The sequence below is a fragment of the Mangifera indica genome, chromosome 16 (genome assembly GCF_011075055.1).
Source record: "Mangifera indica cultivar Alphonso chromosome 16, CATAS_Mindica_2.1, whole genome shotgun sequence".
In the NCBI taxonomy this organism is placed as follows: Eukaryota; Viridiplantae; Streptophyta; class Magnoliopsida; order Sapindales; family Anacardiaceae; genus Mangifera; species Mangifera indica.
In genome coordinates this window covers 9,511,667-9,523,697 of record NC_058152.1, presented here as the reverse complement: position 1 = coordinate 9,523,697, position 12,031 = coordinate 9,511,667, and the positions used below count along the sequence as shown (strand labels likewise).

The 12,031-nt window shown below is 33.6% G+C and overlaps 3 protein-coding genes and 1 non-coding gene across 6 annotated transcripts; 3 read left to right on the top strand and 1 right to left on the bottom strand.

The window, feature by feature from the left end:
* On the top strand, positions 1-3,186 carry LOC123198887. 2 transcript variants are annotated; one of them, XM_044613685.1, is made up of 6 exons: positions 1-142; positions 1,200-1,285; positions 1,640-2,254; positions 2,380-2,601; positions 2,689-2,813; positions 2,899-3,186. In XM_044613685.1, exons 1-6 carry the CDS (start codon positions 140-142, stop codon positions 2,973-2,975), a joined length of 1,128 nt encoding a protein of 375 aa, XP_044469620.1. In that variant the 5' UTR covers positions 1-139; the 3' UTR covers positions 2,976-3,186. The 2 variants fall into 2 exon arrangements, with proteins under 2 accessions (XP_044469620.1, XP_044469619.1); XM_044613684.1 differs by having other exon boundaries at positions 11-240.
* Positions 3,187-4,966: 1,780 nt separating this feature from the next.
* On the top strand, positions 4,967-5,038 carry TRNAD-GUC. The gene has a single exon. It is a non-coding gene; the product is annotated as a tRNA-Asp (tRNA).
* Positions 5,039-5,725: 687 nt separating this feature from the next.
* LOC123198644 (uridylate kinase) lies at positions 5,726-9,632 on the top strand. Of its 2 annotated transcripts, XR_006498086.1 has the most exons (8): positions 5,726-6,060; positions 7,022-7,169; positions 7,262-7,315; positions 7,792-7,883; positions 8,554-8,780; positions 8,965-9,141; positions 9,245-9,451; positions 9,547-9,632. XR_006498086.1 is itself a non-coding variant. In XM_044613379.1 (7 exons), the coding sequence occupies exons 1-7, from the start codon at positions 5,843-5,845 to the stop codon at positions 9,352-9,354; spliced, it is 1,026 nt and encodes a 341-aa protein (XP_044469314.1). In that variant the 5' UTR covers positions 5,726-5,842; the 3' UTR covers positions 9,355-9,632. The 2 variants fall into 2 exon arrangements, 1 of the variants encoding a protein (XP_044469314.1); XM_044613379.1 differs by having other exon boundaries at positions 9,245-9,632.
* Positions 9,633-11,086: 1,454 nt separating this feature from the next.
* Positions 11,087-12,031, bottom strand: LOC123199512 (protein MKS1). Its single transcript, XM_044614548.1, has one exon. It carries the CDS (start codon positions 11,938-11,940, stop codon positions 11,374-11,376), a length of 567 nt encoding a protein of 188 aa, XP_044470483.1. The 5' UTR covers positions 11,941-12,031; the 3' UTR covers positions 11,087-11,373.

The following is a 12,031-nucleotide window of genomic DNA, read 5'->3' as shown; positions in this document are numbered from 1 at the left end:
ATACAACAAAGTACAGTAAATTTGAAACTTAATAAATGTGCCGCCTCGTACTTAAGAAGACAGGAATCAGTTCTCCAGTCCAACGCCTTCTTTAAGCAAACAACTTTAGTTTCCCCAGAAGAGATTTTTACTTGTTGCAATGGTAACATGTTTTCTCTTCTTTAACGTTCATTTTTATTCTATCCATGTGCCAATTGCCCTTGGATATTTATGTATATGGATTAATATGAATGAATGCAGGTGTGTTTGCTTCCCTTTTTTATTTTTTAATTGATGAATTCTGGCTGTTTATGAGATCAGGATTAATGTTGTAAGTGGGCTTGAGTTTGGCTTCTCTGATTTTGTGTAGCAAGCTAATATAGCGAGTGAGAGAGGGCTTGAAATTGGGGAAGAAAGAGTTCTAGAGTTAGGCTTAAATGCCAGTGTTGAGTCTTTGGCTATCAGATTAAACTTTTGGGTCGAATGTTTTATTAATGTGCTAGTAGAGTTAAAGGTCTTTAAGTTCGAATTCCCACATGTGGGTGTATGGTTATCTGTCTTTGGGCGTGTAAGTGTTTGTAACGGGTATTTCGTTTTTTGTCTGTAATGTAATGCATTATGTTGCTATTGGCATATACCGTTATTCATGACATTTTGATACATGTTAGATATGCTAAGGATAAAATTAGGCTTAAAAGTGTTCATGAGAGTAATGGGCAATCTGCTAATGACCATCAGTTTTTGCCAGCATAGATGAAAAATGCTTAACATTGAAGTAGAATGAGATGGAGTGAGAATATAACAATAAACAAATGGCAACATGGACTCGGTCGGCAGTAGGGATAGTCTTAATTGTTTCAAAAATAGTGTAAAAAATGTGGCTATTCAATCTTGAAAGGTGAGATGATGTGTTTTTAAGTGAGACAATGAGGGAAAAAAAAGATGAATTTGGGGTCAACGTCTCCCTTTTTTCCTTATAATTGGATAGGTGGATATTATGAATTGATTTTCTTTTAGTATTCTTTTTGCAAAATTGGACATTATTGCATGAAATGCTTTCTGTTTTGTGTAAATGATTTGAGTTCTGGTTAATCTTATGTGTAGCTGATAAGGTGTCTGCTTCCTTTTATCTAAGGTCATAAAATATGGTTAATGTATATACATCTTTTTAATGCTATCATATATTCTGATCGTATAATAACTTTTCGAACTTCTTCCAGATGAATGTTTGTCAGAAATGTGGAGATAAAGGTTACTTGAAGGACCTTATATACTGTATGCAGTGTAAGGTTTCAGCAGAGCATCGGTAAGTCGAATAGTTAGATCTATTCATATTACATACTTTATTCATATGGAAATATTGATTCTTGTTCTGGTATATATTATTGTTTTGATATGGTGGTGTCTAGATAACATAGCAGTGTAGTCATCGCATTATCACTTTTGCCACAATTTGAATTGAATTGATCTTGGTTCTTATTAGATCTGGAATACTCAGTTTGATCATAGTTTTCAAAATAAATGGTGGGAATTCTTAAGTGGTCATTCTGATGCGCTATCATGAATGATCACCTACTTGTTACATTTGATTCCTATACTAACCATTGGAATACTAGGTGTTGAATTTTATTTGCTTGTACTTTGTTCTTGTGGATGTTAGTTATTGTCTGGACATACTGCCAAAGAGCAGAAGGGAAAAGGTTGTTTGGACATGTGAGGAATGTACTCCAAAAGATGTTAAGCACTGTCCAGTTTCATCGAGAAAAAGTGAACGCATCATTCAAGCTGCTGAAATTAGATTGAATAAGAGGCAGGTACTAAAGCAAACCAGTTTCTCAAAAACAAAGGTGCATGCCCAATTGGGTAACTTGGTTGAAGCAAAGCAGCCCGGAATTAATTGTTTTTCCTCTAATGATAACTTGAAAAGACTGCCATTTTATGATGAAAACCGTTTCAATGAAGAGCTTAGGAAGCAAAAGAGGACACTGGTCCTGGAAGATGGAGAAAACTCAGATGAAGAGTCTAGACTGGGTGAAGCTGAAGCTTCTCCATCAGTTCCTACTGTCTACAATGGTTCATTGAACACTAAGCAAAAGAGGAGGCTGGTCCTGGAAGATGGAGAAAACTTGGTTGAAGAGTCTATACCGGGTGAAGCTGAAGCTTCTCCATCAGTTCCTACTGTCTACAATGGTTCATTGAACACATCATACTACTTGCTACCTTTGGATTCCAACAATGATGCCCATCCTCAAACAGCCATCGGTCCAATTTGGAGGTTACATTCTTCTTTTTTATTTGTTTTAGTGCGTTAAGATCAGGGTTTTGTCATCTCAATTATGAAGTCTTTCTAGTTTATTAGCTTAGCAACTATATTACACCTTTCTAGTGTTATTTCGACAGGGGATGCTTCAATATCAGTGATGTTAATGGTCAAAATATTGTTGGACTTGTAGCTCACTTAACAAGCAGAGTTTGCTCAAAAGTGTTGGATGCAGCAACTGCACTTCCAGAATTGCTCACCATAGAAGTTGTGTCCAAATTCGATGTGTGGCCTCAAAGATTTCATAAATCACCACCTACTGCTGACGCTGTTGCTCTTAATTTCCTTCCTGAGTATGAAAGGTAGTTCCTTTACTTTGACATGTGATGTTCCTTTTGTTTTACCTAAATGACTTGCCTCCTTTTATCGGTTACTTGAAACTTTTACAGTGATGAAAAAGTTATTGATGGCCTGCTGGATAGAATGATTGAGCAAAACCTTGCACTCAAGGCAGTCATCAAAGACATGGAGCTCTTGGTCTTCCCATCTACTGATTTGCCGCTCGATAAATGGCGTAAGATAAAAATACTCTTTCCATATGTAAAAGTATGTTTTTTCTCAGCAAAGTTCATTGATTACATGACGCATTTGCTATGCAGGATTGTGTAGAAAATATTACCTGTGGGGTGTGTTTAAACTGAGTCTCCCAAACCTTCAATCAGTATACAACATGTAAGGCCCCAGAGGTTCTCTTTACATTTTCCAATATTTTATAGTTTCGGTTCTAAAATGATAATGTTTTGACTTGAGAATACACAGCAATGAAATCAGATGTTGTTCATTAACTAGGCTTAGCTAGAACTTGATGTTGGCTTTTAAGGTCTTGAAGCCGAACTTCAAATGAAACTGTTTTAAAGGATATAACGGTGTACAAAATTCCCAATTTATCAGTTTCGAATATCCAATCGGGTACTTAGATATCACATGATAGCATATCATTTTCGTACCCAATTAGATATTCAAAACTAGGTATATGTAGCATTGTTCTTCTGTTTTCGAAATGTTGATAAAATTTGTAAAGCAATAAGACGGTTAGGACCAAATTGTTTGATTCTAAATTATGTGGAATTTGGTGAAGGGTATGGAAAAGGGGTAGGATTAGATAATTTGATTTTGGGTTATTATTATGCAACCCCTAGAGAGATTGTAAAATATGAAACGCATTACAGTTTTTGAAAAGTATTGTACACCCCTTTGATCATCATCTTCCTTCTTATAATTATCACTTACCATTATCATTTACCTTAAAAAAATTACCGGAAACCTCTTTATTAGGGAAATGCATAATATTGTTCAAAAATTTAGGTATAATACCTTTAAAAAAGGCCAAAAGACATAGTCCCACCCAATGTTTGATGAATTACCAAACTCTCACCTACTAAGTTTTGAAAACCTAAAATGTCACCTGCCATTAGTTAACTTTAGTTGAATCTGATAGTAAGAAGGGTAGTACAATAAATTTAAGTGTTAAATTATTAAACCTTTTAAAACTTTTTTTTACATATAAGAAATTCATTCATTTTTTATGGGATTAGTTCAAACAAATTTTATCAGATGTTTCAATAATTCATATACTAACTGCTAATTAAACAAATTTTGATTTATTTATTTTCTTGTATTTGTATTTATATAGATAAATGCATTATTATATGAAAGAAGTTTGGTTTGTGCATAGTAAGTGTTTATCGAATTTATTATGTGACCTGCACATAAGGTGTTTGATTATTTGCCCAGCAGAACAAGTTCACTTGGCAGCCATTCCAATTGGAGGGTATTTTGGTAATTTCATTGAATACAGAATAAACTAGTCATTTTAACGGTAGACTAACAGAACATGTTAAAATTAAGTCTTGATGAGTGGGTCTTTAGGTTTCACAAAGTTAACTGGTGGAAATTTGGAAAAACAACAAACCTCGGGTGGGAATAATTCTTTAGCCTTTGAAAAATGGTGAATCAGCTTATGTGTTATCATATTTCAGGGGCAAGGATACTAATAACGCATTTGAATGGGTAAAGGGATAGAGAGCCTCGGAGTTATGGTTGAATTGGGATGGGATTGATTTTAAGTAAGGTTAAGACGAAGGTTAGTTTGAGATTAATAAATTAAGGTTTAAATTTAGTTTGAGAATAATTTTATTTTAGATTTGATTTAAGTTAGTTCAAATTATAAAATTTGGATTAGTTTGAATTTGACTTATCTTGTGAAATTGAGTTCAATCTTTAATTCGAATTTAAGTTTGAACTGGAATAACTTATATTAAATTAAGCCCCCTGAAGCTTCCAATGATTGAGATGAGGAATTTTAACGTAAGTGATAAGATGAAAGGGTCGTATTTATTTCTAATTCTTTTTCACACAATAAATAAATAAAATATCTAAAAAAAATTTAGTCTTTTTTAATTGTTATAATATTTAAATGAAACAGAGATAGATCTAATTAATCTCACCTTCATATTTATTGGACATATCCTTTTGTCATAAAGTTATGAACCCAAGACCTTACAATCAACAAATAAAATTTATGGTTTTCATTATATCTTTTATTTCTTTAAATTCTTAAAAAAAAAAAGAAAATTTGAACTGGAGATAAAGAGACTTTCCAATTATGAAAATGAGCATGAAATTTCATATGTTTTTAAGGAAAAAAGTCAGTCAGGCATCAAACAAGTCGTTGTAGTATAGTGGTAAGTATTCCTGCCTGTCACGCAGGTGACCCGGGTTCGATCCCCGGCAACGGCGTTTGTGTGTTTTTTAAATTTGATTTTGTGGTTTAGGCCCATGAAAAGCCTGCAAAACCCAAATCATTGTAAAGCCGAAGGCCCATAAAAAGCAGCCCAAGCCCAAATCATTGACAGCCTTCTCAAGAATTTAACTTAATTTTTAATCTCAAAATTTAAATTCGGGATTTTCGGATAAAATATTTCCGGGTTGAACTGAATTAGATTATTTATAAATTAGGGTATTTAGGTCATTACATACAATTTTTAAAATTTTATTCTAATCAATTTTTTATCGTTTTAGGATAGTTTTAATTAATAATAAAATAAACAAATATTTGATATAATAATATATCAATTTATTTATTTTTACTATTTATAATTTATTTTTAAATTTTGGTCAAAAGAGTCAACCAACCTTTTTTGTAATTTTATCATATTAAAATATTTATACTTCAATTAAATAAAAATAAAAACAATAATTTTACTGAAAATTTATCATATGGTTTGCTCACTTAACATGTTTTACTAAATACACACATAATTAACAATTTTCAAGTAAAAAATATAATAAAAACGAGGAATTTATTCAAATTTTATTAGTTATTTGATAAAAATATAAATTTTGTTGAAATAAAAAGGAAAATGAAATAAAATTGAGATATTTTTTAAATGAATAAATAAATAGAGAAAAAAAAAATCTCATTATCTATTGAAAGCGGCATCAACCAAGTCACAAAACACGAGACAGAAGTAGCAGCATATCACTAATATCTTTTTGGCGGCACCGTTTTCAACTTTCTAGTGAGAAATTTTGAGTTTCTTGATGGCAATTTCAACCCCCTTTATCTCTTCTTCTTCGTCTAATTTGCTATCTTTTTCGTTTGCATCTTCTTTGGGTTGTTTCCGAACCCATCAGGTTAGTTTTTTGAGGACTAATCATCGAAATTTTAGTAATAATCATGTAGCCTCAAATGGACGGTTGTTGATAAACTGTTGCTCCTCTTCTGACATAGATTCCTCTCAGAACCCCATAAGCATCAGGTAAAGAGGGTTTTTTTTTTTTAAAATAATAATAATATTATTAATTAATTTGTTTAACGTCTTCGAAGTTTACGGCTTGTAATGCTGTACGCGTGTTTGGTGTTTGTGATAATGTCTGTGTGAAATTTTATGACGGGCGTGTTTTATTTTTATTTTTTTTGCATAAAAGAACATGGGAAGAGACTTTATGAACTGTAGTGGCTTTTTGGAATATTGTTTTATGCGAAGATAGTTGGATAAGTTAAGTTGTTAGTTCAGTTCTAAGACTGGAGGTTTTAAATTTTTGGGAATCTTAGTTTCAGCTGCCTTTGATGAAGAGAGAAAAAGGAAATGGAGAAAATCTGTTGGGACTAGTAACAGATATTGTGATTGAGCTGAAATGAGAAGACTAGAGCTACTCTGTTATATTTTTGTTTTGTTAGAAATTGGAATTATGAAAAGTTTTAAAACAAGTGTTGCTCATAAACAAGAGGTGTTCAATGCAGCTTTTATGATATTATTAGTTTCTTCTTGTTGCAGTCCTTTGAAATAAATAATATGGTTATGATTATTGGTTTTTTAAGCTTGTATTGGGTTGTGATAGGAGGGAGAAGGATTTAATATTCTTTCAGGTCCTTGGAAAATTGAATCATATAATTATAAATATGCTTAAGAATCTGCCAGCCATCTAAAATCTGGTGCAATATATTTTATTTATTATAACTGTGGTTCAAGAAACTCTGTACGATTGTTATTGGATCAATGATAATACTTCCTTAGTGAAAAAAAGGTTAGAATTCAATGAGAATTAATTGAGTTGGAAGTCAAGGAAAGTAGTTTTTAAATGATAGCCTGACTGTGAGCTGTAATTTGAAGTCAGTGTATTACAAACTCTGAAAACCTTTTTTTTTTTTTTTTGGCTTTTGGAAATTGAACCTTAGTCCTGGGGTATCTACTTTGTTAATTTAATTGTTTTTAACAGGCAGCCTCAAATGTCATCTATGTCTCCATTTGGAGTGACATTCAATGAAGCTGGTATGTCTAAGTCATCCTTTAAATGGCAAAGGGTGTTGCTTAAAGTGAGTGGAGAAGCACTTGCGGGAGATAATACCCAAAATATTGACCCAAAGGTTGAAATGTGAATTTGTTGTGTTACTTCATGATTTTTTTGTCATCTTTCTTCTTATGGTTTTTGAAGGCTCTAATTTGTCTTTAATAATAGATTACAATGGCCATCGCTAGAGAGGTGGCATCAGTGACTCGTCTTGGCATTGAGGTACTTTATGTTTACTTGTCTGATGTAATTCTGTAGTTAATTTGTTTCCTTATAAGTTAGTGGCTAGACTTTTTTCTTTATTTGGTTTAGAAAAAGTACAAGTTCTTATGTTTGCATTGTCATACCATGGTGCTGATTTTTTCTTGAGCTATAATGCAGGTATAATCCAACAAATTGTTTTATCATGTTAGAGTATGTTACTTTGAATTGTGCAATTTAATTTAGTATTATATGGATAGAAACTCTAGAATCTTGATACAACTGTCTGACAATTTGGTAAGGGAAGCACATGATTTGATGTAGTAAAGAAGCATAATTTTTTATTATGAACTATTTAGCAAGCACCTTCAGTTTTTTTTTTTTAATTACTATTTTTAACTTGAGAGTCTGTTTAATAGGTTGTGTACTCCAATTGGTTGTTCAATTGTTGGCTTTCAGTGCCTTGTGTCTAAAACATTTTTTTGGAAACTTTTCAGGTTGCAATTGTGGTTGGTGGAGGAAACATCTTCCGTGGATCTTCGTGGGCAGGATGTAGTGGTCTTGATCGCTCATCTGCAGATTATATTGGGTATTTTTTTTAATATCTGGATTGATCAAATGCATATATGTTTAACCTAGAAACATATTTGTTTACACAAAGAACTAATGATGTTCAATTTCATGTACTAATGTTTACATTTCTTGCAAATTAATTTGGACTTGACCCATTAAATGAAATGATAATCAAAAGTGCCCGTGCCACCATTGGATAAAAATGTGAAGTGGGCCTTAGGTAATGTGGTACTTGAACATTTTATGTGTGGATCTATTGAAGCAAGTTACAGTTTTCAGGATGGAAGAACTGTGTCACTATAGACAAATAGTATCAGCAAAAGCTTTATATCTGTATGTAGTTTCTAGTTTAGAACTTGTTGAACAGGTAGGGAAGGCCAAATGATTTGTGGGTATAAAAAAAAAAAAGATAAAAATAAAATACTGGTTGAAGTCTTGTATGATGATGCTTGGATCTGCTCTATGCAATTATTTATGGCTTTCCTACCTTCTGAGATAGCATTTATAATTTCTAATGTGTAGTACTATGAGACAGATCTGTTGTAAGGAACCTTTTTCTGTTCACTAAACATATGGGTGTTCAGTTTTTATCTCAAGATGGTAAAAGAAATTTTATTTAAGGTTCAGAATCATACTCTAAATTGCATCATTTTAATCAACTTGCTATTCTCTACTGAATTCCTTAGGATGTTGGCTACAGTCATGAATGCCATATTTCTTCAAGCGACAATGGAAAGTATTGGAATTCCCACGAGGGTACAGACGGCATTTCGCATGTCTGAGGTTGCAGAACCATATATACGTCGAAGAGCTGTGAGGCATTTAGAGAAAGGAAGAGTTGTGATTTTTGCAGCTGGAACTGGGAATCCATTCTTCACCACAGACACTGCTGCAGCCCTTCGCTGTGCAGAAAGTAAGTCTTAATATTTTGGTATATTGAAACTCGAGGGTAGTCTTATAGTTGGGGACACATGCACTGCAAAGCATCTTGACACTGGGTAGCACAAGGACTTAATCACAAAATAAACCTGATTTACTGCACGAAGGTAATTTTGTTATTTCACGAATCTAATATTGACATTCAATTATTGATCCAGTTAATGCAGAGGTGGTTCTAAAAGCTACAAATGTTGATGGGGTCTATGATGATGATCCCAGGTGTAACCCAAATGCTCAACTTCTTGATACTTTAACATATCAAGAGGTGACTTCTAAAGATCTGTCAGTAATGGACATGACTGCCATTACTTTGTGCCAAGAAAATAACATTCCAGGTATGCCTAGATGATCTATTATTATTACTATGTATGTTTCTAGTCTATTCCATTACCAAATAGAAACAACACTTACTGCTCTGAGCTTCTTTCCTTGTTGCAGTTGTTGTCTTCAACTTAAGCCAACCAGGCAACATCTCAAAGGCAATAAAAGGAGAGAAGGTTGGTACATTGATTGGTGGGACATGGAATTCAGCAGTGGCAAGGACATGAGCCAGAAATCCATTGCCATTGGTGGTTTTGAGTTTCCGATTTACAGGTCACTTGTTATTGAAGCAAAAATGTGTTTCGGTAATCAAGGCAGCCTGTGGTAAGATTAATAGTTTAAAAACCAATTGACAAATCATGATCCAAATTGACTTGTTAATGTATTCACAGCATGATTTTGTATATAATTTGATGCAGAACCACGAAACTGCCAGAGTTTTTGTAGCAATAATAAGTTCATTCACCAGATGTTATTTGAAAACTGGTTTCTACTATTTTTATCATTACTGTTACTGCCATTCTTATTTTTCATTTTTACCATAATGTTTATGTTGCTGTTTCCAATATTTTTGCAACAGATGATATAATATGATGGATGTTGGCTAATGGAGCAATAGAAATAGTATGTGTATGGCGCAAAATGAAAGTAGCCGCTAGGGCTGGATTCGAGCCCGAAAAGAGCCGGGCTCTACTCGGCTCGGTAATTTTTTTTAAAATTTTTTATACAAAACGACGTCGTTTTGATTCATATATATATACAAACCGGTGCCATTTTGATATGAAAAACGAGCCGAGCTGAAAACGAGTCGAACTTGAGTCGAGTCGAGTTCAGCTCGAGTCGAACTCGAGCCGGCCATAAAAAAACCTAGCCGAGCCCGAGCTGGCTGCGAGCCAAGCTCAGCTCGGCTCGAATCCAGCCCTAGTAGCCGCAAGTGAGGACTTGTATTTGCCGAGCAAATCTAGGTTGACAAAAAAGTATTGGCCAAGAAAGCCAGTTATGAAATTATTTTACATATGGAGACTTGCATATTTTGTCTGGGAAAATTAGTTGACATTTCAAATGGTTGAAGATTCACACAACACATGGTTGGAATTTGACTTGCTAGACTTTATAGATGCTTCTATCTAGGGGCAGATTCGATTTTGAGCCTAGTTTAAACAAGGATTGGTTAGATTTCGGATTGAATTCAAAACAGGCAGCAAAATTACTAGAGAAGAAGAAAAATTAAAAGATTAGAATTGTCGTAATAAAAGAAGAATCTTCAAAGTAAAAGTAAAATTCTTTGAATTTAGAAAAATCATCAAAGAAGAATTGTTGAAAAAAAAAAAGAATTATCTGTAATGCAAGCTTTAGTTCGGCATTGTCACTGAGACGTCGATTTTATATTGAGCTATAAGTTGGATCTTATATTGGATCCCCCCTTATATCTAACATTTGAAAATTCTTGAAATTTTGAAAGATTTATTTGACCATGTGATGAGGAATTTTAAGTAATTTAGTCATTACATATCCTCCTTTGGAGAAGGATACTTTGATGTTGAAAATGCAAAGGTAAAATATTAAAATCAGTTTTCATGAATATAAGGTAATATTTTTTTTTAAAATTGAATTTATTTGCATATATAAATCTGATTATTTGATTCATGATAAAATAAATATTATTTATCATCAAATATACCTTAATCTTTTATTTTTATCATAAATAATATGAAATAATTAAAAATTTGGTAAATTATTAATAAATACATATATCTTGAAGAATCCATATAAAATAATATATTGTCTAAACTTATTTAAATAAACTGATATAATAATTTGTGATTATATGATACGGAGTGTTTATTTTTTATCTTACTATAAGTTTATATAATTTGTTTCTACATATAATATTACTCCTGATTAACCGTGGTTTATAAAAAAATTAAATGTTTGACATGTCACTATATAATTGAATGATTTTAAATTAAAAATAAAATAATATTTAATTATATAATAAAATATCATCGTTTTTGTACATATAACTACAATAAATTTCGTAAACAAAAACTACCCCATAACTAATTAGTTAATTACAAAAAGACACCTCTAATTATTTTGCTAATATCTTGTTTAATCGCAAATCTGAGCTAACCCATCTCTCCCTAGTCTTTACAATTACATCTCAAAGAAGAAATCTGACCCAACAAAATCTAGCTAAAATTTGCAAATCTAGCCCAACAAATTATAATTAACGAAAAATTAAGTTAAAAGTTCCAAATTTGACCAAAAATTTCAGGTGAAAAATTGGGAGAGCCCATAGAACCTGGAAAAAGCCCCGACCCGGGACTAGCCAAGAACGAAGCAAGCGAATACGGGTCACTCGTCGGAGAAAAGTACCATTCTGGGACCACCGGCGGCAGTATCGCCGGCGAAAGAATCCCGGGTGTCCGACCCACTTCAATTCCTTCTTCCATCATCTCTTCACAAGCCTCTACATTAAAAGCTTTCTCCTTTGGACTAATCACTTTCTCAGTGGAAGCCAGCCTGGCGGCCGGGGACACGTCCCCTCCGCTGCAGAAGTCGTCAGAGGATATCCCTGTGAGGCGTTGGACGGTGGCCATGAAGTCCGAAACGGCGACGTTTATGATCTTGGGAGAGACCGCGTAGATAATGACGGGCTGCTGAGGAAGAGGTGGCCTAGGTGGTTTCTTGATTTTGTGGGAGGGTTTGCTGATGCTGAGGGGCGGAGGACGTGGGCCCTGGATGGGTGAAGATGACTTTTTGACGGCGGGGGAGGGCGGAGGAGGGTGGTGGAGTGATGGATCGCTCATGATGGAGAAATGAAGGAGTGATGAAAAGTTTTGGGTGTTGAGAAATGAACGGTAGTTTGGAGTTGCGGTTGAGACTTGAGAGTGGTGGACT